The sequence below is a fragment of the Camellia sinensis genome, chromosome 6 (assembly GCF_055761805.1).
Source record: "Camellia sinensis isolate YWXY chromosome 6, ASM5576180v1, whole genome shotgun sequence".
Lineage (NCBI taxonomy): Eukaryota > Viridiplantae > Streptophyta > Magnoliopsida > Ericales > Theaceae > Camellia > Camellia sinensis.
The window spans coordinates 42,624,264-42,649,623 of NC_138966.1; the positions used below are offsets into that span (position 1 = coordinate 42,624,264).

The 25,360-nt window shown below is 36.3% G+C and overlaps 1 protein-coding gene across 1 annotated transcript; it reads left to right on the plus strand.

Annotated features, from left to right (window-relative positions):
- The first annotated feature begins 1,317 nt into the window (after nucleotides 1-1,317).
- LOC114307823 (GYF domain-containing protein) lies at nucleotides 1,318-25,360 on the plus strand. Its single transcript, XM_028253241.2, has 10 exons — nucleotides 1,318-1,631; nucleotides 13,674-13,762; nucleotides 13,964-14,878; nucleotides 14,959-15,079; nucleotides 15,172-15,246; nucleotides 15,567-16,319; nucleotides 16,473-19,146; nucleotides 24,089-24,282; nucleotides 24,354-24,413; nucleotides 24,744-25,360. Exons 1-10 carry the CDS (start codon nucleotides 1,583-1,585, stop codon nucleotides 25,133-25,135), a joined length of 5,322 nt encoding a protein of 1,773 aa, XP_028109042.2. The 5' UTR covers nucleotides 1,318-1,582; the 3' UTR covers nucleotides 25,136-25,360.

The window sequence follows — 25,360 nt, forward strand, 5'->3', positions numbered from 1 at the left end:
CGGTTTGGCTCGAGCGACCATCAAGCCTAGATTTGGACTATCTAGTACTTTTGCAGACTATGTGGTCTACTCAAGCAACCACTGGTGCGGTCGAGTGAAGTGCCTTATTTTAGCATATTTTGAAAAGTCATATTTTATCCATGTTTTTGTTTCCACTCATATTCTATCCATGTTTTTGTTTTCAATCCTTTTTTAGCACTGTTAGACATGAATTAAGCCTCATAATTGGCCTAATAAGTAAGAATTGGACATAAGAAATTGATAAAAAAAAAAAATGTAAGATCCGATTAAGCAATGTATTTCAATGTGTGTGTGTGTTTATTGTATTGGATAGGTTGATCGACGAAGATGTGACAACAACCTAATTGCTGTGAGTAATATCTTAGTAAAGATATTTCTATATATTCTATTTTCTGATTGTTTCAACATGGTAAACTTTTTTGAACTTGTGATTTTGAAAGTATGAATTAGCTTCCTATCTGTTCGATATATGTGATTTCTGTAAATGCGATTGACAAGTATTAATGTATATGATGGATCTAAGGTTGTTCTATATAATTGAGATGGACCTAAGGTCATTTCGAATCTCTGATAAGTTTGAATATCCTATATGAGTTAACCAAATGGTCATATAAAGCTGTAAATGAGTGGATCCATGGTCGTTCTGCCAAGTACAATCTGTTCAGTTATGAATTTTTGTTTATGTTAGACCAGAGATCATTCTGTCATGTTTTGGACCTGAAGTCGTTTTGTTATGATATCAAATTGATATGGGAATGATTTTAACTAAGAATTAGAACTCATTCATATAACTTCTTTACTATGTTATTATTTATTAGGTTTTAACTCACTCCATTATATATATGTATGTAGGTGAATAACGGGATGTCCAATCTTAGAAAAGTTCAATGTTTACTTGAGTGAAGTCAACCAAGAGTACCTCTCGGATGAGGCTTTTGTCTTTCTGCTTTGTTTTTATTGGTCATGCTTAACTTTTGTTTATAGAAAGTTATGTTTTGTAAGCTTTTGAACAATGTTCTTATGTATAAGACTTTGAACATGTAGTCTGAAATAAATTTATAATATATATGTAAGTGTGTGTTTATAAGATTTTGAACATGTAGTCTGAATTAAATTTATAATATATATGTAAGTGTGTGTTTATAAGATGTGAGTAATTAATGTATGAGATATTTTTGTTCATGTTATATGTGTACCATTTATTGGATGAAATTTTATTATTCAATTTCTACCTCAGGCTCCATATATTTAAAAATAATTTAAATTATATTTAAAATTATAGATAATTTTATGATTGCTAACCAATTGCGATGTAAATCTCGAGAGACGGGGTCGTATTGTGACATAACACGGTACACGCCCTTTAGCATTGTGTACGATCTTTCCCTATGTATATATTCAACGTTCGTGAGCCCTCCATCTCACCTCTTTCAAGCAGTCCATAGCAGCACCAAAAAAAGGGTTTTTTCTTGGGTGTGCTCGAGCTATCTCTCTATCTCATTCTCTCTTTGCTCTCTATCTGTAACTCTCTCTCTCTCTCTCTCTCTCTCTCTGATCATCCATGGCTGACAAGACCGACTTCGAATCTCGCAACAACCAGATCTCCAAAGGTATCTCACATTTTTAAAATTTTTCTGTTTTCACAACTCCAATTTTTTCCTTGTTTGTTTAAATTTGGCCTGCGTGCTTCGATTTTCAGGTTAGGTGATTGTGTTTCGCTCAAAACCCTAGTTTGTTTTGTTGTGTTCCACTTATTATCTGCGAGAACCCGACAGTGGGTTTTGATTTTTTTATTTCCCTTGATTAACTGTGTGTTTGGTTACTGGGAATACGAGGACGAAGAAATGAAAATGCTGGACTATTATGTCGCATTTCATCAATTTCTCTCCTTTCTTTGTTCTAGTAGCTAATTCACCGCCATCTGATTTGAAGTGAGAATTTTTCTATTTAGGGTTTAGTGCAATTTATCTTTATATTTCTCTATCTCTATTTTAATTTAAATATGTATAATAATTTCCTTCAATTTTGGGGATTTATCTATTTAGGGTTTAGTGCAATTTCTCTATCTATATTTTAATTTAAATATGTATAATAATTTCTTTCAATTTCGGTAAATTCAATCTGAAAGCGACAGCAACTGAATGCAAGTGTTTGGGTAATCTGTTTTGTCCGGAAGATATGTGTTATGTCTTGGTTTTTTAAATTATTTTTATTCTTATTTTTTATTTTTATCAAGTTTGCCTTGTTTTGTTGGAGTTGCTTCACCAATGACTGCACTGGGTTTGTGCTAATAAGCATATTGAAAATAGATCATTTTTATTAAAGATTTTCACTTCAGAGGCTGGTGTCTGTTTTGATACGCTTTAATGGCATGGCATGGGTGGAAATGGTTTTTGGTCAATTTTGATAAAACCTACATTGAGCCCATTATTTGGGGTGAATGTTAGATAATATCTGAGTACACATAAGCATGTTGAATACACTATCTGTGGTATACTAATTCTCACTTTGTATATTTTGAAATTTTGATTTTTGTAATGATTTGAGTTTATTGTGACATATACTTGCACGATGGATGTATGGAAAACTTAAGTAGCGTGTATGGAAATGCCTTGTGCTACACGAAAATGTTGTGGAGATATATATAGCTTGGTGACAGCAAAAGATTGGAGTAGCTGTTGGCTGTTACTTATGTGTAATGCTTGCTTGAGTTTAAAAAATAAAAAATAAAAAAAAGGGGAAGATCAATCCTTAGAGGTAGTTCCTTTGGCAATTGAGGTAAGTGGACCACCATTCTGATGAATTGGTGCTTAGTTCTGTCGTATTATTTTATTCGTCACATTTATATTATGTTACAAGAATTTTGGGAGTTGGTGTTGGTGTTGGTGTTGGTGTATATTTTAGTCTGTTTTAATCCTTCTTTATTTGTTTATTTATTTATTTTTGCCTTTCCCCTTTCCTTGAAGATGAACTCCTTTTAATATGTGAAACCATCACTCTTCGCATTTACTTATAATCAATTTAAATTATTGGTGATGCCTCCATCATACGTCTAGTCTACAGTGAAGCCCTTGCTGTTTGATTGCAATATATGTAAATATATATATTTTTGGAAAGATTACTGGTGAAGGATGGAGAAATTAATGAGAAATGGAAGAAGTATTTTAAGAAGTTGTTAAATGAGGAATATGGAGGAATGTCAAAAGGGGAGGAAGTAGCCAGTAATAAGAAAAATCAAGATTACAGGTTATATCGCAAGATTAGGAACTTTGAAGTGGAGATTGCACTTAAGAAGATGAAATCGAATAAAACTTTAGGACCTGATGATATTACTATTTAAGCTTGGAAATGTTTGGGTAAAAAGGGGGTTGCTTGGTTTTCTAGGCTATTTAATAAGATTTTGTTGATTAGGAAAATTCCAGAGGAGTGGAAGAAGAGGATTTTAGTGTCAATCTATAAAAATAAAGGAGACGTCCAAAATTGCAACACCTATAGAGAAATCAATCTAATGTGTCATATAATGAAAGTGTGTGAGAGAGTGATGACATGTCGATTGCGAGATATAACAGAGGTGTCAGAGAATTAATTTGGATTTATGTTGGGTAAGTCAATAATGAAAGTTATCTATCTTTTGAGGAGAGTAATAGAAAAGTATAGACAAAAGCAAAGAAAAGAGATATTCATATGGTTTTTATCGATCTTGAAAAAGTATATGAGTGCCTCGGGATATAATCTGGTGGGTGTTAGAGAAGAAAGGGATGACAAAAGGGTAAATTGATGTGATTGGGGACATGTATGAAGGTATGGTGACCGCTATTAGATCGCGTGCCGGAGAGACAAGGGAATTTTCAATTATTGTGGGGTTACACTAAGGATCAACCTTAAGTCCTTATCGTTTTGCTTTAGTTATGGATAGCTTAACGAGAAATATTCAGGATGATGTATCATGGTATATGTTTTTTATAGATAATATTGTGTTAGTGAATGAGACTAGAGGAGTTAACACTAAGTTAGAGATTTGGAGAGAAACACTTGAATCTAAAAGATTTAGGATAAGCAGAATTAAGAAAAGGTATATGGAGTGTAATTTTAGTAATAGTAACAATGGAAACAGAAGAGAAGTGAAGATTAAGAACCAAAAATTACCTGAGAGTGAACATTTTCGTTATTTATGATTGATTATTATAATGGTTGGGGAGATTGGTGCGGATGTGATCCTTAGAATTAAGGCAGGGTAGCTTAAGTGAATGAGTGCGTTTGTGGTACTGTGCAATAAACAATTATCCACTAGACTAAAAGGAAAATTCTGTAGAACGGCTATTAGACCAACGATGTTGTATGTGACAGAATGTTGGGTAACTAAGAAACAACATGTAGTTAAGATGAGTGCTGTTGAGATGAAGATGTTAAGGTAGATGTGTGGCAAGATTAAAAAAAGACAGAATTAGGAATGAGTATATTCGTGAATGGGTAGGAGTAGCACTAATAGAAGATAAGTTGAGAGAGAATAGATTGAAATGGTTTGATCATATACAACGGAGAACAACAGAGGCAGTAATGAAAAGATGTAATACAGTGACGGTAGATGGAAGTGTTTAGGGGAAGGGCAGAACTAGATTGACGTGGGCAAGTGTAGTAAATAGAGATATGAATCTCCTTAATTTAACTAACCAAATGGTTGTTGACCGAGTCGAGTGAAAAAGAAGGATTCAGGTAGTCGACCCCATTTGATGGGACTCAAGGCAAAGCAGTTTGGTTTGGTTTGGTTATTGGTGTTCATTATCCTCTTACCCTCATCTCTGAATGGCCTTTTGATGAGTCATTGTAACACCTAAATATAAGATGTTTCATGTGCTCTAGTGGTGGAGGCAGTCCAATAGTTGATAGGTTTTCATTATTGTCACTTGAGTCACCTAGTGAACTATAATGAATTTTGGGGATACGTGGATAATCCTCTATGTTGAACATCTTTTTATGCTTGCATTTAACATCTAGTCAACTTGCATGTATATACTGTTATGTTAATCAAGGACTTGCATTTTTAGCATGTTTGATATCTTTGATTGGTTCTTTGTTTTGTCATTTGCCACTTGTAACTGGGAGATATTGATGGTGTTTGGGAAGTGAGTTTTTATGTAGATTTTATTAGATGTAGGTTTTTATGAGATAAAAAATTTTTGGTGTTTGGGAAGATAGTTGGGTTTTTATGTGGTTGGATGTGATGTTTGTGAGAGAAAAAGTGAAATGATTATGGGGTTGGATGTGATATTTTGTTTGGTTGTGTTTTTTTTGGTTTTGCAAAACTTTTGTCTTTTAGTGGAAAAAATGAGAAAAAAATTTGGGAACTTGCTTCCCAAACACCACCATTATTGTAGTAAGTGAAGTAATTGCATGATGTGTGAAGTAATCACACGATGATACTGTTAGGAACGCATGTTATGCATTGCCCCTCTGTTGTAAATAACATTGGCCAGTCTCCTTTTTGACACACTCCAACACTGCTCCTAGTGTTTACATGTGGAAATAGCTTTTAATACTCCCATAGGCCATTGGCAGAGAGAGTTAAAAATAAAATAGAATTTTCTACTTTCTTCTCCACATGACTTTATTTATTTATTATTTATCTCACATGGAGGAAACCATCATGGAACCAGGCCTACTTTCTTCCCCATTGTTGGCAACCATCTCTTCTTGTTTATCTGTCTTTCTCCTTTTTTATTCCAATAGTTTATATTTTGCACTCCACAATTTTTTTTTGCATTTACCTTTATTTCATTTTGTGGCCTCACCCAAGCCCTTGGCTTTTAATTTCTTCAATCTTTGTTCCAAGAACTTGAGGGCTGGCATTTTAATTGATTATTGGTTTATTATTCATTGCATTGGCATGAATTCGTTCAAGTCCCAAACTTGAATTTTAATTAGTAACTTTGGTTTGAGACTCAAATGAAATGTTGTCGCAAATAGTATCCAATGTCCTTAGTAAAATGTCAAATTTATCTCAATCGCTTTTCAAAACCTCACTCACATAGCTCCACTGATGTCACAAGAACAATCAACTTGCAAAGCATCACGTGCATCATTAATTATCTACGTTAGTTTTACCCTTGAAAACCCTAGCTTATTTGAATCCCTATCCAAATAAGTTGTCACCATCATTGACACTGTTGATTTGTAGACCACCATGAGCATTGAACGCCACTTAGTTGGTTTATGCCCTTCAGACCTAGGTGACAGAGGAGTTGTGGGGAGGAGTTTGGAAGTCCTTGTGGGGGCTTACTTTTATCCTTGTTTGGTAGAGAGACCATCCCGATTCCGGAGGCAAGGGACAGATTTGGAGGTGGTGCCTGGTGGTTGGTGTTAAGACTAGATGAGGGGAGGCAAAAAAAGTGGTGATTGAAGGGTTGCTAATGATGCTTTTGGTTCTAATGCAATCATCAAGGAGAAGGATGCATACTTTTGTATTTTATATTTACATAGTTGTAATGGAGAACTGAGAGTACCCTTTAACAAATTTCCTCTCTAGTGGAGCACACTTGGAAGTCATACCGAGTGATTGTTGGAGAGTGGCACGATGATCGAATAAACTGGACATTCTTCTTCTCCATATAATTGCATGGTTTGTTGCTGCAAATCCATGGGCTAGATTTAAATATTAAGCAAGCCTTTCAACTACTATATAATTTAAGCAATTTAGCATTGTTGGATTTTGGTACATCCAAAAGATGGAGTAGATTTTGACCTAAAAAGTACAACATTCTAAGGTGCCTGTTCGATTTTGTTTACTCGTTGGTCACTTCCTGACCCCTATTGGATACCAGTCCAAACATGGCATATTATTTTCTTAAAATTTTTAGAACTTTGCAAAGAGCACCGCGTGATGTATTGGTGTTAATCTTGGTGATTTGGTTGTGCATTCATGTTTGTAAACTACGTAAATTATGGTACCTGTATTGGAGCCACATCAACATACATTTTCCTCTTTATATAGAGTACAACCTATTGCAATATTGAGATGTTTGTTGCTAAAGTAAGGATCTTGAATTGATGAAGTGTCCAGACAAGTATTGCACTTTTGAAGAGCTAAAGCTAGTTTGGCTTGAGATGGATTTGATAGAAGAAAATGCTGCATTTTTTAGAAACTGGAGGTGGCTCTATTTGAGGGCATGAAGGGAAAGTCAACAAAAGATTGATACAAGGGATTGTGTGGGTCACAAGAGGGGTGTGGGTCTAGTGGGAAAGGGGCTAGGGAGTTATTTTAAAGAATTTAGCTTGTGGTATCAATTATGAGAGGTTCCTAAAGCATGAAAGGGATTGGAATATTTCTAAAGAATGATTATAAGTTGGAATGTTAGGGGTCTTATGTCTAGGAATAAGAGGGGTGATTGAAGACCTTTTTGGAGAAACATAAGCCCGATATTCTCATGTTTCAAGAAACTATATTAGAAAAGTGCAATAGGCATTTTATTAGGAGTTTTAGGAGATAGGTTGTGCTAGTACTGTGTGGTACCTCTAGGGGCAGTTTGATTATTTGTGATGAGAGACCTATTTATGAGTGTGAGATAGTGTTTGGGGGGAATTTGCTCTATCTATTAGATTTAGGAATTTGGATCATAATGAATTGTCTAGGGCAATGTTACCAGAAAATGTTAACATCCTAGCGATTTACATTTTGGAACGCACGTTCCAAAACATGGTAGACTTTCATTTCAAAACGGTAAATTTAACGATTCAAAGCAATCCCACAAATATTTCAATGTTTTCCATTAAAAGTTCTTTTTAATAGGGAAAAATCAAATATAATGAACTAAAATCTAGATGCAATTGAGTTTTGGATTGACAAAATGTAAAACATTCGGTCATTATGTTCATAGACTGTGGAGTTGAACGATTAATTTGAAGAAAAATACACTAATGTATTGGATGTCAAATTAAGAAGTCTACCCTTATCGTACTATATTTTAAAGCATGTGGCGTGCCATGTTCCCATTCTCAACCAAAACAATCCACATTCTAGGTAACATAGGTCTAGGGTTTGCCAGCCTAACTCTCCTAAAAAGAGACTTAAGTTGTGGATTGAGCTTGTTTTGTTGGTCTTCACGGCTTATGTTCGCCTAACTGGTGCATGGGAGGTGAGTTCAGTGTGGTTAGATTCATTTTCAGAGAAGCTGAATGGGTATAGGATAACTAGGGGCATTCGGGATCTCGATTCTTTTATTAGGGAGTGATTTGATTGATCCCACTTTGTCTATTGCTTGGTTTACTTGGCCTAAGCTTTAGGCTAACTTGGTTAACAGGTTGGATACATTTTTATTCTCTTTGGGACAGGATAAGAGGTTCCCAAACGTTAGGCAAGAGGTTCTTTGAGGAGTGGTGTCAAATCAATGCCTTTTAGTGCTAGAGTTGTCCTTTTAAGTTGGGCCCCTTCACTCTTTAGGTTTGAAAATTTGTGGTGTGAACTTGAATCTTTTAAGAAAAACTTTGGAGATTGGTGGAGTTGTAGTTGTCATGGGTGGGAGGGCTTTAACTAAAAATGATGAAAAATTAAAGGTTTGGAATAAACAAGTGTTTAGGAATTTGAATGGGAGTAAAAATGATATGATTAGAAGGGGATTGAGGAGTTGGTTGGACATGAGAGTAGATGAGGCCTTGATGATAATTTGCGAAAAACAAGAGTTGAATTAAAGACAGTTGGAAGGTGTAATTTATCCAAAAATAAAATAAAATAAAAAAGAAAAAAGACATAGTTGGAAGGCGTAAAATACACTTTACACCAAATCCCACTTTGGTTCCTACACATGAAATATTGACAATCAATTTTTTGGTCAAATTTCACTTTGGTCCTTACATATGAAATCGTGACAGTCAACTGCTTGCACTTTTGGTCAAATCCTATTTTGGTCTCTACGCAGGTATCAATGTCCCCTTTCTATTATTCCATTGTTTAAATTTTTAATAGAATCTAGTCATATAACAAGAATATGACTACAAAATGAGGGTACGAGAAGTGTGTATTGCTCTCTTAGGCAAGTGGTTGTGGAGATTTCTCGTTGAAAATGAATTGCTATGGTGTTCAGTTGTTAAAAGCAAGTATTGAGTTCAACCCAATGGTAGAGATTCTAATGTGATTAATAGAGGCAATTGTCGCTCACCGTGGAAGTCCATTACTTGTAGCCACTTGTATCTAATTTCCTTTCGTTGAGAGTGGGGAATAGGGGTGAGCATCAGTTTTTGGGAGGATGTTTAGTTATGGGATATCTTGTTTGATAGAGTTGGTTCGTTCTCGGAATGTTTCAATAGTATCGGTAGCATGCTCTTCTATGGCAGCCATCTTTTGGAATTTTGATTTCCTTAGAACCTTAAATGATAGTGAGGCTACTGAGTTAGCATCTTTGTTGGTATTGCTTGATGGGGTTTTTCTTTCTTATTCTCCTGACATTAGGGTCTGGAATCTTATTTCTTCATGGGTCTTTTCTTGTAAATCTTTTTTTGATAAGCTTATTGATAATCTCTCTGTTCCTTTGTTTCCTATTCATAAGAGAATTTGGAAAGTTGTTGCCCCTCATAAATTGAAGTTCTGCGTGTGGTCTTTAGCTCAAAGAGGTGTCAAAAAAGAAGGCCTAATCACTCTCTTTGCCCTCAATGGTGTGTGATGTGCAAGAGAAATTCAGAGGTAGTGGATCATTTATTCCTTCATTGCCCGGTGGCTTTTGTATTATGGTAGCGTCTTTTCAGCTTATGTGATGATCAGTGGGTTGCTCTGCGAGATTGCATTCAAATGCTTCTTGTTAGGTTCAAAGGGTTCGGGAGCACCAAAAGAACCAAAACACTATTATTAAGCATTATTTTTGCTATTTTCTGGACTATATGTTTGGAGAGAAATGCACGAATATTTGATGGCAAGGAATCAAATGTAGAGGCTTTGTGGGATAGAGTGGGATATTTGACTTCGTTTTGGGCATTTGTATCTCCTACTTTTAAAGGAGTCCCTTTGTTCTTGATCTCTAGGGATTGGGCCGCTGTTTGCCATCCCTAGTGCTAGGAATTTTGTGCTTTTATTTTGTTCTTTCTCCGTCTTTGTTTGAGGACTTCTTGTCCTCGTTCATTTTTCATTTTTAATAAAATGTTTGTTGATGCTCAAAAAAAAAAAAAAAAAGTGTATTGGTGGGAAATAGAGATGATTTTCCTTTCTTACCCTCATTTCGTAGTGACATTCTTGTCACATGATTGGATTTTATTAAAGATTTAAATAATGGAGTAACAAAAGGGGAACATTGACACTTGTGTAGGGACCAAAGTGGGATTTGACCAAAAGTGTGGGGAGTTGATAGTCACGATTTCTTGTGTAGGAACCAAAGTATGATTTGACCAGAAGTGCAGCGGCCAAAGTGAGATTTGGTGCAAAGTGCAGGAGTTTAAAGTGTAATTTACCTAAGGTGGAAGACACAATATTTAGAGAACAATTTTTTGGGAACATGAACTAAAATGAAATGGATTAATGAGAGACAATGACTCTAAATTGTTCCATAAGGTTGTTGAAGGGAAGAGGAAGAATTTGTTAAAAGGATAGAGGTAGACCGTTGGGTGATTGTGGAGAGAGAAGATCAAATTACCAACTAATTTTTTACTTATTATTCATCTTTGTATGCATGATGGGATTGAGGGTATTGATTGGGGAGGGTTTGGATTGGGATCTGATTCATGTGTCAAAATCTACGTGGATGGAGAGGTCAGTTGATGAGATGGAGATTAGAGAAGCAATTTTTGAATGTAAGAGGGATAAATCCCCTAGTTTTGATGGGTTCTATATGGCCGTTTTTCAAGATTGGTAGGATGTGAAAATTGATTTGATTAGAGTTTTTGTGGAGTTCTTTGTGGGTGGTGTGGTTAATGCCTAGATGAATGCATCTTTCATTTGCTTGATTTGTAAAAAAGAGAATTCGTTGAAGATTAGTGACTATGATTAGTTTGGTTCCATCCTTGTAAAAAAATTTGGGGGAAGTCTTGTCCAAAATGTTAAGAGTTGTCTTGTTGGACACCATCTATGTGGCTTAAAGGGCTTTTGTGGGAGGCTGTGAGATTTTGGATGTCACGTTGATAGCAAATGAGGTGGCTGAAGAACATAGGTTCTAATAAGGGGTGTTATTTAAAGTGCAATTTGAGAAAGCTTATGATCAAGTTGGTCTTTTATTTTTTATTTTTTTGGGCACTATACAAAATAGGATTTGGTGAGAGATTGAGGAGATGGTTTTGAGGGTTTGTCTTCTTGTAACATGTCGATCATTGTGATTGGGAAGGTAGGTAGGGGTTTTAAGGTCCCTAGGGGTTTTGGGCAAAGTGATACGTTGCCCACCTTTATTTTTACTTTGATGGTTGACATTCTGGATCGGGATTATGTTTTTGGATCTTATTTACAGTTCGCGACAATTCCTTTTTTTTGGGGGGAGGGGGTTCCAAGGTTGTTAATTTGCTTATGGTGTTGAGAATTTCGTGTCTTAAAGTTAACATGACCAAGAAATAATATTGTTAGCATTGAATTTAAGTAAGGTAGGATTCAAAATGTTGGTGGGTATTTTGTGTAGAAGGAATGAGGAGTATCTGGATCACTTTTTATTTTTCACTGTCATTTTCGCAATGACTTTGTGGCATAGGCCTTTTCATTTGGTAGATGCTTGTTGCATGGCATTGGCTTCTTGCTCTCAATTGTCTTTGGGGGTTTTGGCACCAACAAGAAAGCAGAAGTTGAATTGCTTTCTTTTTCTCAGTAGCGTAACACGAGAGTTGTTGAGGATAAGTTTGGGGAAATTGATTCTTTATGTAATAGAGTGTTATTTGTCTTCTTTTTGGGCTTCAGTTTCTCCTCCTTTTCATGAGATTTCACTTCTTTATTATGATTTTATTTCCAAGGATTAGATGGCTGTATGTCATTTGTATGAGTTTCTTACATTTCCGTAGTTGTCCTTTTCTTTTGTCTTGTCCTTGGCGGACTCCTTGTCCCCCATTTCCTTGTAACTTTTCTTTAATCTAATAATTTTTCATTTGTTCCTGACAAAAAAGGAAAAGAAAAAGGAAAAATGAGGTAGATAGTTGAGCCAATAAAAGGAGCTATTTAATCCTAGTTGAAGGTAATAAAAAGACTATGGTTACCAGAATCTCGATCCGGATCTTACGATCCATTTGAGTACAATCGATCCGGATCGTGTAAAAGATTCTTTATTGGTAGGATCTTTCAATTCTGGTAATGGGATCTTATAGGATCGTGGAATCCCAATCCAAATCCGATCCAATTTACAAGCCTTGTTTTGTATTGTATGACATATTTTATTGTAAATTTTATGTTTGTTGTCTAAATATCAATTTATGTGGTCAAAATAAATAATAAAAATAAGTAGTATTGGATCAAATAGATTAAGAAAAACAAACTAGGAAACAAACTAGGAAACAAACATTTAAATATTGCAATAATTTAGGAAAATTAACTAGTTGGAAAAACAAACTCAGTTAATATCGAAGTCTAAGGAGGGTAAGATGAGTGCAACTTTATCCCAATTTTTGGAGAAATTATTTTTGTGACTCGAATCCGCTCCACCAGGAATGCTAACGACAACCTTATCATTCGGTTAAGCTGCTCTTTTGAGTTCTTAATCTATTTTCATATCCAACTTTGTTAAATATTTTTTCTTCACTTTTTATGTATTATTGTAGATTGTAAAGTATTTTGTTACAAAATTCTTCTTCTTCACCTTCTTTTTTGATGAAATACAAAATTTTTACCATTGAGTTTTCTATTGTATAATATTATATGTACATTTTACATGGAGTATTATATTTTTTACAATATCCTCACTTCTTTTTAATAGAATATAGGCTCATTTTGTGTATATTTTTTAAGAAATATTTATTTAAATTAAATTATTATGTAATTTGTCTTTTTCGGTAGGATCTTACGATTCTCGATCTGATCCTATAAACACCTTCAACGATCCAATGTAGGATCCCGATTTTAACAACCTTGAAAAAGACTACTGGAGGAAGGCCAAATAGAATGTGGGTTAAGACAGCGAAATACATGATGAATGTTGTCCGCACACAGCAATTCCTCATGTGACTTGGCTGAGATGAATATAGCCAGCTGTTGCGACGATGCCTATGTTTTGATCGCTAGACATCCAAATGGTTCAGAAATTGCACCACCACTTCTACTTGTACACAAAAAAATAAATAAATAAAATTGCACAGCAATTTATGTTTTTTCTGATTCTCACAATAGGTTAATAATACTTTATGGTTCCATGTTCTTATTGTGGAATAAAATAGGTTTAATAGTCATGCTTCTTCATTCTTATTTTGCAAGGATTTCTACAATTTTGATTAATTAGCTCCGTGAGTGTAATGATTTATGCTTCATGTAATATGTTCCACATGCAAACAACCCCGACTATATTGTTTTCTCTTGTTTCAAATACAATAGTGTTTGTGGATGCTCAAAGAAATGTTAGATCTGCTTTTCCCATTTCAATCAATCCAGGTGTTTGGAAATGTGACTAATTCATATCTGTAATAGCCAGTCAGTTTAAGAATTCTAACAACATATATTTGATGAGGATTTTTAAAATTTTATTTATTATCATTTTTTTTGGGTTTATTATGTGTAGATGTGCATGGATCTGACAATTCTGTTCCACTTTCACCACAGTGGCTTCTTCCGAAGCCGGGGGAGAACAAGTCTGGAAATGCAACTGGGGTGCGTTGTCATTTGTTCCTTTTCTTTTTCTTTTTTCCTTTTTTTTTTTTTTTTTTTACATAATAAAAAAAGAGTTGATAATTCTACTAGCCCTTTTAGTTTCCCTACACTTCTCTCAGCTCATCTTCTTCTATTTTATTGCCTTGCAATAGCCTCTTGGAAGGGTTGGAGACTCTACTCTCTTTTTTGCTTTTTGTACAGGAGAACAATTTTACCCCAAATCCAGGTTATGCCAGTCTTTCAGATGTGATGAAGTCATCGGGAAATGGTGAGGAGATGCATGATACCCAGAAGAAAAAGGATGTTTTCAGGCCAACTGTGCTTGACATGGATTCTGGTTGCCGTGACCGCTGGCGTGACGAGGAAAGAGAGACCACCAATTCCTCCATCCGTAGGGATCGTTGGAGGGAGGGAGATAAAGAGTCTGGGGACACTCGTAAGGTGGACCGGTGGATGGATGGCACTTCTGCAAGGCAATTTGGAGAAGCACGCCGTGCCCCATCTGAGCGGTGGACTGATTTGAGTAACAGAGAAACTAATTATGATCAACGTCGTGAGAGCAAATGGAACACACGCTGGGGCCCTGACAATAAGGAGGCAGATAGCTTGCGTGATAAGTGGATGGATTCTGGCAAGGATGCTGACATGCCTGTTGATAAAGGATTGTCTCATCTTACTCATCATGCGAAGGATGAGATAGAGGGGGACCATTATCGTCCATGGAGATCTAACAGCCTCAATCGAGGAAGAGTAGAGCCTCCCCATCACCAAACTCCAACGCCAAACAAACAGGGCTCTACATTTGCCTATGGTCGAGGACGTGGTGAAAATCCTCTACCAACCTTTTCGCATGGTCGGGGAAGGGTTGGCCCTGGTGGAAGCTCTATGAATACTATTCATTCTCAGTCTTTTGGAACCCTCTCAGAAAAGGGTGAAATTGGCCATGGAGAGCCTTCCCCTTTAAGATATAGTAGGACAAAATTGCTTGATGTGTACAGGATTAACGATACAGGGTCTTGCCAGAAATTTTTAGATGGGATTGTGCCTGTGCCTTCCCTTACACAAGAAAAACCATTAGAGCCTCTGGCATTTTGTGCACCTACTTCTGATGAATTGGTACTCTCCTCTTTAAGTTATTGTTATGAACTTTATTGGTCTTACTTGCAGCTGTATTTATTGCGTTGCATTTTGAGCAGGTTATTTTGAAGGGAATTGATAAAGGGGATATAGTAAGTAGTGGTGCACCTCAGATTTCTAAGGATGCATCCATTGGAAGAAACTCAAATGACTTTGTGCAAGCTAGACGACCCAAGTTTGGTACTGAATGTGTTCATTTTTATTCATCCTGAATATTTTCTGCAGTTTTTTGGATGCTTTTAATATTTATTGGATGTGGCCTGTGTGAGCAGGTAGTAGAGAAGATTTGCCGCTTGCTGTTGATGATTATAAAGGTGAAAATGTTGAGAAGCAGATGTATAATGAAGGTACATAGAAATCACAATATTAATAATTTCTCTTGCTACAAACTTGAGATGCTTTGCAGGATGATCAGTGATGCCTTGTGAAAGGTTTTACAAAATGATTTCTTGATTACACTCAATACATCAGATGGTTAAGAAATCTTAATGTTTGAACTGTCTGATAAAATTTAACGGTTGAGGAGAGAGGATGCATAGTTCGATGGATGTTATCCTCTGGTTTATGTATCCTCAATTCAGGGTGTTCTCTCTGGATGAGTTCTATTTAATGATAGGTCCTGTATCTTTATATTGCTTGTGTCTCTAATTCATTTTATCATGTTCAGCCTCAATTGAAGATGGCGCTCGTTATAGGACTGATGAGGTGCCCATCAATAGGGAATCAAGTGTGCAGGGAAATGCCTCTTTTCATCCTAGCACAGCATGGAGAGAGATTCCTACTGATGGCAGGTCAGGAACTTCTGACATTGGTTGGTTACAATCACAGAAAGATCTGAACAAAGAATGGGGAAGTGGTTTGGCAGACCTGTCTTCCCCCAAAGATGAATCTAAATGGCAGCTCAGTGAGGATTCAATTATTAGAAGGCAGCCGTCTGCAGTCCTGGACAGGGAATCGGAAACCCGGAAACTTTCACAGCCTTCTCCAGAGGACCTTCTGCTTTATTATAAAGATCCACAGGGTGAAATTCAAGGCCCTTTTGCTGGGAGCGATATTATTGGGTGGTTTGAGGCTGGATATTTTGGCATAGATTTGCTGGTGCGCGTTGCAAATGCACCACATGATTTGCCATTTTCATTGCTTGGTGATGTTATGCCGCACTTACGAGCAAAATCCCGAGCTCCACCTGGATTTAATGCACCAAAACAGAATGAAACTGTACCTGCATCGAGTAGGTCAAACTTCAGCAACTTTGGAAAGCTTCATGCAAGTTCGAGTGAGATTGATATGATGAAGGCTGAACAAATATATAAACATGGTTCAACAAAAGAAGCTGAAAATAGGTTTTTGGAGTCCCTCATGTCTGGTAATACGAGTAATATGAGCACGTCTCCGCGTGAGAAGTTTGTTTTCTCTGAAGGTTGGTTTTTCAGTAGAAGATTTTTTTATTTGGTTTTAAGGAATGATGGTATTCTCTAATCTAGCTTATTTTTTATTTGTTTTTATTTCATTAGCTACTATGATTTCAGGTGGCTGTTTCGATCTTACACCGCTAACTGTATTCACTTTGCAGGTATGCAGGGCTATATTGGAAATAATTCTAGTGGTATGCCCCCCTTGGGATTGGAAAGTGGTGACAATCTGTACCTCTTGGCGAAGAGAATGACGCTTGAACGGCAGAATTCTCTGCCAAATACTTATCCATATTGGACCGGAAGGGATGCAGCTCCAATGGTTCCGAATTCAGATATTGTCCATGACTCCACTCCTCCACATTCAAATCTTCTATCATCAATTGGTGATAATCCTCGCCAGCAGCCTCATTCGCAGAATTTGATGTCCATCCTTCAAGGCTTACCTGACAAGTCTCCAGTTAGCCTCAATAATGGAGTTGGTGGTTGGTCAACTTTCCCAATCCAGGGTGGCTTGGACCCTCTTCAGGAAAAGCTGGACTTGAATCATAGCCCAAATTTCCCTCCCCAAGCTGCATTTGGGATGCAACAACAAAGGCTGCAACCACAGAATCAACCCTCTTTAACAAATTTACTAGCTCAAAGTGTTGATAATTCGTCTGGCATTTTAACCCCTGAGAAGCTACTATCTTCTGGTATCTCTCAAGATCCACAAATTTTAAGTTTGTTGCAACAACAATACTTGTTGCAGTTACATTCCCAGGCACCAGTTCCATCTCAGCAGATGTTACTATTGGATAAACTCCTGTTGCTTAAGCAGCAGCAGAAACAGGAAGAGCAACAACAATTGTTGCGGCAGCAACATCAATTGCTCTCTCAGGTGCTTTCAGATCATCATCCTCACCAGCGTTTTGCTGAGCAATCCTATGGACAGTTACAGGCTTCTGCATTGCCAGCAGTAAATGCTTTTGCAGATCATTCTAGGTTTCAGCCGTCACAAGAGTTGTTTCAGATGGGTTCACAGATACCAGTTCCAAATTTGCAAGATGATCACATATCTAATTTTGTTAATTTGCCTCCCAGAGTTTCCCAGGATGTCAGTCATAATGTTGGTTCTGAAGCTTCTTCTATACATTTGCCACATCAATTGTTTGGGAATAGTGTCCACCAAAAACGTTGGGGTAGTGCTCTGCCAGAACAAATTGATGACATTCAACAAAATGTTTCTTTGCCACCATCAACTGTGATTGATAGCTTATCCCAATATGAGGTGGTTGATAAATCTCCACAGGAGCAGATATCACAAAGCCTTTTGAGAATCAATGAACCTGTCGCAGTTACGTCCGAGGCTTCTGTGGAGACTTTGGAACATCTGGGAAAATCTGTTGCAGTAGATGCAGTGGGGAATTTTGAGAATCAAATTTCATTGTCTGAGCAAGTAAATGAACTGATAGTTCCGCCTACAATTGCCCTTGAGGAAGCAGATGTTGAAGGAGAACAATGCAATGAAGAGGCCTCTGCGGTGAAAGAACTGAAAAATGTTGAAGTGCGTGAAGTAAGAAAAGCTTCTGAGAGGAAGTCAAGAAAGCAGAGATCCTCCAAGGCACAATCTTCCGACCAAGGGAAGGGAGTTTCTAAAGCACCCTCTTTACAACAATCAAAGCCATCTGAAACTGAAGTTTCTAATATTGCAGACGTGAAGAATGAAACACACAATGATCTCGAAGAAATATTTCATGGAACATCTGCACAAGAAACTAGAGAAAGTAAATCGGAAGTTGGTACGGTTGAAATCGTGGATGCTCAACAAGTAAAAAGCTCATTGCCTATAGGTGCAGTCAGAGATGGTGAATCTGTGGAGGCAAAGGGTGATTCCAGACCAGTTGGCCCTGCCTCACCGCTTAGTGCACAAGTACTTACTGGACAACGAGCTTGGAAGCCTGCTCCTGGTTTCAAGCCAAAATCACTATTGGAAATTCAACAGGAAGAACAGAAAAAAGCGCAAACTGAAATGGCAATTTCAGAGATATCAACGTCTGTTAAGTCCACTAGTTTTTCTACACCTTGGGCTGGGGTTGTTGCCAATTCAGATCATAAGACAGACACAGGTAGTGCTGAGTCAAATTTGGGGAAACCTGAAAGTGCTATAAATCAAAAGAGCAAGAAGAGCCAATTACACGATCTTTTGGCTGAAGAAGTTACAACAAATGTTAATGAAAGAGATATGGAGGTTCCAGACAGTGTTTCTGTACCAGTTATGAGTGCTCAATTGGATTCAGTTGATGACGACGACTTTATTGAGGCTAAAGACTCTAAAAAAAATCGTAAAAAGTCTGCAAAATCTAAGGGGATTGGAGCTAAAGTTTCGGTGCCAATTGCTTCAGCTGATACGTCTGTTGGATCAAGTCCCACTGAGAAAGGCAAGGGTTCTCGCCTGGTAAAGCAGGAGAAGGAAGTGTTACCTGCAGTCCCTTCTGGTCCTTCTTTTGGAGATTTTGTTCTCTGGAAGGGGGAGTCCACAAACAACCCTCCCCCTGTGCCAGCATGGTCCACTGACTCTGGCAAACTTACAAAGGCCAAATCATTGAGGGACATCCAAAGGGAACAGGAAAAAAAGGTTTCCTCTTTGCAACAAACTCCAATTCCAACTCAGAAGTCACAGCCAACTCAGCCCTCCCGTGGAACTGGCCCTTCCTGGTCGCTTTCTGCATCATCTCCAGCCAAGGCTGCTTCTCCCATACAGATTGTTTCCCATGCTTCTGCTCAATCGAAACATAAAGGAGATGATGACCTATTCTGGGGTCCTTTAGATCAGCCAAAGCAAGAAGTGAAGCAGTATGACATCTTCTCTTTCTTTGACTACTGTGCTGTTCATGCTTTTTGCTGTGAATTAGTTGAGCAAAATTTGTTTTATTCCATACTAAATGGTTGCATTTGGGATAAACTCTCATGCTAATTAAGTTTAGTCTTTCATTTTTTAATTGAATTCTGTTTTATGTTTAAATAGATTGAACTGTTTTGACAGCAATATGTTTTTTTTTCCCCAATAAGCAATAGATTTGTGCTTTCATTTAGATGCTCGTCTCTACCAAAGAAAGGGGGAAAAAAATATAGAAGGAAATCGAAAAAGATAAGGGTCCAGAATATTACATGATAATGTGTAGACAATATTGGTATTATTCCTGTTGTTATTTGTTAACCTTTGATTCCTGTGTCTGGCAATACCTTAAATAATTTCTTGAAGGTGTGTAAAGTGATTTTATTGCAGCTTCACAGGATTAACTAAGCACACCCTGAAACTCTTGAAAGTAGGCACAACCCATTAGTCGAAGATAAAAAAAAATTTAATAATGTAGAACAATCAAATGTTGTGTGGACTTTAAAGCTGAATTTCTGTGGATTTTTATTGTGGTTTAAAGCTGAATAGCAATGGGAAATTAGGGCTTCTACTAGTGTATGAAAGAATTAGGGTTAGGGCTTAATGTAATAGAAAGGAAGATTGAATTTTGGGGCTATTCTAGGTGTTGTGAACAGTCTTTTTTTTAATTTGATGTATTGAAATTCAAGGAAGCAAGAAGGAGAAGAAGATAATTGTAGGAATCACTCCTAGAATATCTTAGGCATTACACTTAGTGTTTGATTGCATTACACAATCTATAAAAGAAGCCTCAAAGCTTTGAAAATTTTCTAAAATAATTCTATTAAATCAGAAGCGTTACATGACTTTATATAGATTTTGGAGGATTCCTTTTTCCAACTAGGACTAGGATTCCAAAATAGGAAACTATTAAACTTTTGACTTCTAAAATCTTTTTAAGACCAAATAAAACCCATCAATAAATACCCAATTAAACAACTTGACCCACAAGACAACCCATGGGCAGGTTTGCACAACCCATATCCAGAAATTCTATGAATTACCAAAACACTTCTAATCTTAAAACTGACTGCAGCTTTCTTAACCTAAAATAAACATAAATAAACTCTACCAAGACTAATTTAAACATAACTATAGATAGTTCCCATTGATCCCAATTGCGTTTGGCTTGAAACCAAGCAATTTCCATACATAAATGTTTTCTTCATTTTGGTTTTTGGTGCTCCTATCGTGGACTGCATCATTCTTCCCTGGTTGGGGAAAACTCAGCCTCAAGTTTTAAAATACTTAAGTATAGGAATCCGTGAGCTCCAAATTTGAAACCACAGCTTAGTATGAAAATTTTCAACTTGATGCTCATTTTTTTTTTTTGTTTTTTGTTTTTTGGTTTGGGGCAACAAATAGTATAATGATTGACTCTTCTTGTTGATTGTGTCATGGAATCTGACTGGAATGACAATCTATTGACGTGGAAAGCACATCCTTGAATCAATCCAAATTTGTATTCATAAAGTCTTCTTTGATTTTCCTTGCAACAACCTAGATCCTTCTTTTTATCATCTTGTCCTTATCATAAGGTCATCTTTGATTCAATTTTGGCCTCTTTAGGCTTCATAGATTTTGATAAGCAAATTCATTAGGTGGCTTTGTGGGCACTACATTGGAGACTAGAATGCAATTTAGTGACTTCTAAGGGCATGTTTGATTAGTAGGATGATATAGTATAGGATTGGGATTGTTAGTTCATGGACTCACACTCCTATGTTTTATTGCAAATTTTATTAACTGAACTGAATTACATGTATGGCGGACATTCAATCTGACAAAATTGGCAAATTTTTAATATTAGGAGGGGTTGGTGATCATAATTTCAAGTATGAAACGGAAAAAAAAAAAAAAAAAAACAAAACAAAACAAAACAAAATGAATACATAATAAATGGTCATCTCACTGATTTAATCGGATAACTAACCCTACACTAATTCATGGGATTATTAATGCTTTCACTATTAATCTTGTTAATCAAACAAGGCCTAAAAGCATATTAAGTTCTGGACCAGCAGCAGGCTGCCTTAAATCTTCACTCCTTGCAGCATGTATGACATCCAAAGTCTTCATTTGGACGCCATCCTCTTCTTGAGCATATTTGTCAAATCAAGAATTGTATTGTGAATTGAAATCCTAATTTTACGAATCATGAATTGTTAAGATTCAATACGAACTATAAGAAAATGATGTTAAATAGATGTGTATATTTTAAAGAATGAAACCAATTGATTTTGACATATGTTATAAATTAGTTCTTATATAAGGACATGATTACACAGTCTAATTGGAAAAACATTGGCTTCATACCAAGAGACGTGGGTCCAAATCCAACTTTATAACATTATGCAACAAATATAATATAATCTCTCTTGATATTCAGAAATGAACCTAGAAACCGTATATAGAAAGAAGAAAGAGTTAAGTAAAATATTTTATTTTAAAACTTAAAACACTTGAAAAGGGATGCATGGTTATTGTTTAAAAAAATAAAATAAATAAATAAATAAATAAATAAGTTATGGAATCATTGGATTTGACTAATTTGACCCGTGTAATATTGAACCATATTTATTTAATTAAAATTACAATGGGTAAGTCATGAGTGTAAGTTAGTTTAACTTTAAATATCTTTAGAAGATATATTATGACATTTTTGGGAAGAAAAAAAAAAAAGAAAAAAAAAAGTTAAGAACATATTGGGCCTGATTGGATCTATTAAAAATTTCATGTTCACCAAAATAACAACAAATCATGTAGAAGTATTGCTTATTTTCATACTAAACACTCTTACAAGTTTATTATGTCATTTTTACTGAAAAATATGTAAAAAATGTCAGAATCTGGCAGACACAATAGAATTGCATTAGTTGTAAAAAAGTGAACTGAAATGTGAGTCTTGCAATACACCATAGATTCTATCCCAAAATAGATTGACCCATAGATTCATATTGATTTATGATAAATTGTGAGTCGTACGATTATGATAACAATAATAGAGTATTTTGAGTAATAACTATATCTTCTAGGGGTGTTTTTGAATCATCAATAAGAGCCTTTTCACTCACTAACCTTGTCATTCATCACTTTGGCTTGATTTCCAATGTAACTCTAATGAATTAGAACTTTGATGTTCAACAACATTCATTGCCTCTTAATGGTTCATGATAGGCGTGAGTATGTTTCTGTTTGGTTTGGTTTTGAAGTAAATCAAGACCAAACCACTACCTACGATTCCATGAAATTTGAAATTTTTTGTTGAGTTGTGGGGGTATTTTTCATCTTAATATTGTGTAGGAGGTGATAAGCAAAATAATTCTGGATTTAGTCCCTCCCTGGACAACAATAGAATATCATGCTCAAGTAAGATCATGCTGTTGTCCTTAAATATAGTTAACATGCTTAAGCCTTTGCCTGAGTATTTCTTTTAACCTAATCATCTTGTTTTCAACCAAAATCAAGGCAGTGAAAGGCATGATAAACAATCTACACTGTTAGTTGATTTCCCTGGGTGGAGGAGCTTTTGATGTTTAGCAGCTTGTTACAAGTTGAAGGTGCTACAAATATAATATAGTACATACAATAGTCGAGCCTCTTGGGTCTCTTATGATTGAACATCTATGAGGTAGCAGTGTGATAGTATAAAAACATGTGTGCGTCTTGTTTTGCCATTCTGCATGTCAAAGCCCATAGTGAAATCATAAGCAACCGATTATACTTTTTCTTGCTACTTCAATATGTGCCACATTATGTGTTCCTCTCAAATTACAGTAACCTTCAAGGCTGATCATGCCACTTTATTTGTAATTTTGGTCACAAGTCATGTTTAAACTACGGAGGACTCAGCTTACCCATCTACTTTAAAAAAATAAATTGCTATGATTGTTTTAGAATGTAATCAAAAATTTGACATGGCACATTGGTGCAAATGTCACTTTTAATATCTTCTCCTAAGCCTTGATATTATATGATACAATGATTGTATTTAGAATAACTATATATTAGAATCGCAGTGTTCTTGAAAAGATAATCAGGGCATGGACACAAACACGAGATACGGACATGTTGATGTGGAAAATCTTGAAAAAGTAGGAATTGAACACGGAAACATATTAATACATTTATAAAAATATTTTATGCATGTTGTGTAAGAAAAAACATAATTTAATTTTTTTCTCTAAATATGTTTACTTTTTGATAACTTGGTATCCGGCCTGTTGGACCGACTAATCTGGGGGACCAATCCCATCGTTCACTTGTAGAGGTCCCAATTAAAGCCAAGGCAAAAGCCCCTTATGGACTGGCCCCAAGAAATTTTTGCACCTAGAAAGTTTGGAACCGGAGACCGTGGCAGCACACTCCCAAGTCCCAAGCCTTGACCACTAGGCCAACCCCTTTGGGTTATCTAAATATGTTTACTTGAAATTGTGAAATGTGGGAGATGAATACATCTACTATTTTTAATTTTAATTTTAATTTTATTGTGAATTGCATACTTTGTGTTTTGATCATGCATATAATATGTTCTTTTTAGAAATGTTTAATGCAAATTTGGGGTATTGGAGTTGCTTTCCCAAAATTTTTGCGGTGCTATTAAGAGATTCACCACATAGATTTTGTTGGAAAGTCTCCATGAAGTGTTGTCAAAGGGTGTCAAAGGGTTTGAGAAGTGTCTGAAATTATCAAAACCGATCACATTCAAGAAATGTTGGTGTCCAACATGAATACAACTACTATCTAGAAGTGTCAATGCGATTATCAAGGCTTTTGGTTTTATGAACCTATTGTTGTTTGAATTATTTACAATGATAAAGTGTAAAGGCAAAATTAAGAGGTCATGTTTCCTGCAAGCAGGTTGGATTTTCCTCATCTTGCAAACCAGGGCAGTTGGGGAACTAAAAACACCCCTGTGAAAGGAACTCTTGGAGGGTCATTGGGCCGACAGAAATCTGCGGGTGGCAGACCTGCTGAACATTCTCTTTCATCATCACCTGCCTCTGCTCGGTTGTCCCTGAAAGGAAAAAAGGATGCCATGACCAAGCAATCAGGTAAACCATTATGGCTGGTAGGTTTTCTAATTGAATAATTTAAGTGACCTTTTAGCCTCCAATCCTTGCAGAGGCCATGTACTTCAGAGATTGGTGTGAGAGCGAGTCTGTCAGGCTTATCGGGACAAAAGGTATTGTATTGTTATTTCCATTGGCATCTCATTTTCCTTGATTTTTTTATTGTCTTTTTATTTTTTCTTCTAAAGCTTTTAACAAATTTGTTTGCAATGAAATGAACCAAACGTTTCTGGTATGCCAATAAATAAGAAACACAAAAAAAGAATTTGAGTATTTTATTATTGTTATTTGGGGAAAATTATTGGGGATTGCTGGTCATGTTGTATTGCTCTCTGCTCTTCTACAAATATTCAAAGCAGCAGATTCAGAAATTCAATTCGTTTGATGGTGGTACTGTTACTCAAATCGATTGGTGATACTCAGTTTCGTATTTTCTTTCCTAGATACAAGTTTCCTGGAATTCTGTTTAAAGCAATCCAGATCGGAGGCCGAGATACTTCTGACAGAGAACCTTGGCACGTTTGATCCTGACCATGAGTTCATTGACAAGTTCCTGAACTACAAGGAGTTGTTATCTGCCGATGTTCTTGAAATCGCCTTCCAAAGTCAGAATGATCGTAAGCCCGTCGGATTTGGTGCGGGAGATATGAATTCTGACAATGCAGGTGGTGGTATTTGGGATTCTGAACCAATGACGGCTCATGATGGGTTCAAAGCGGGGGGAGGGAAGAAGAAGGGGAAGAAAGGGAAGAAGGTAATGAGCTCATCAGATCTGGGATTTAATATTGTTAGCAACCGGATCATGATGGGAGAAATTCAGACTGCAGAAGATTAGGAAGGGTACTTTGTAAATACATTTTAGTATAGAAGTAACTGTCTGTAAATGGTTTTTACTTGGGATTGTTTTTTGTTATCCTCCATAGAGCCGGAGCACCACCACTACTAATTTGATCTGCCCAGGCAATTTTGTGAAGTAATATTTAACGTTAGCGTTGTTATTTTGGTAATAGAACTCGAGTGGAGTTTCAATCGTAAATCAGTTTAACCTTTCTTCTTGTTA

Excerpts from the sequence above, each read along its gene's own strand:
- LOC114307823 (XM_028253241.2), top strand. The coding sequence starts at position 1,583 with ATGGCTGACAAGACCGACTTCGAATCTCGCAACAACCAGATCTCCAAA. Across the intron at positions 14,879-14,958 it reads CACCTACTTCTGATGAATTG|GTTATTTTGAAGGGAATTGA; the intron begins GTACTCTCCTCT and ends CATTTTGAGCAG. Across the intron at positions 16,320-16,472 it reads GAAGTTTGTTTTCTCTGAAG|GTATGCAGGGCTATATTGGA; the intron begins GTTGGTTTTTCA and ends TTCACTTTGCAG.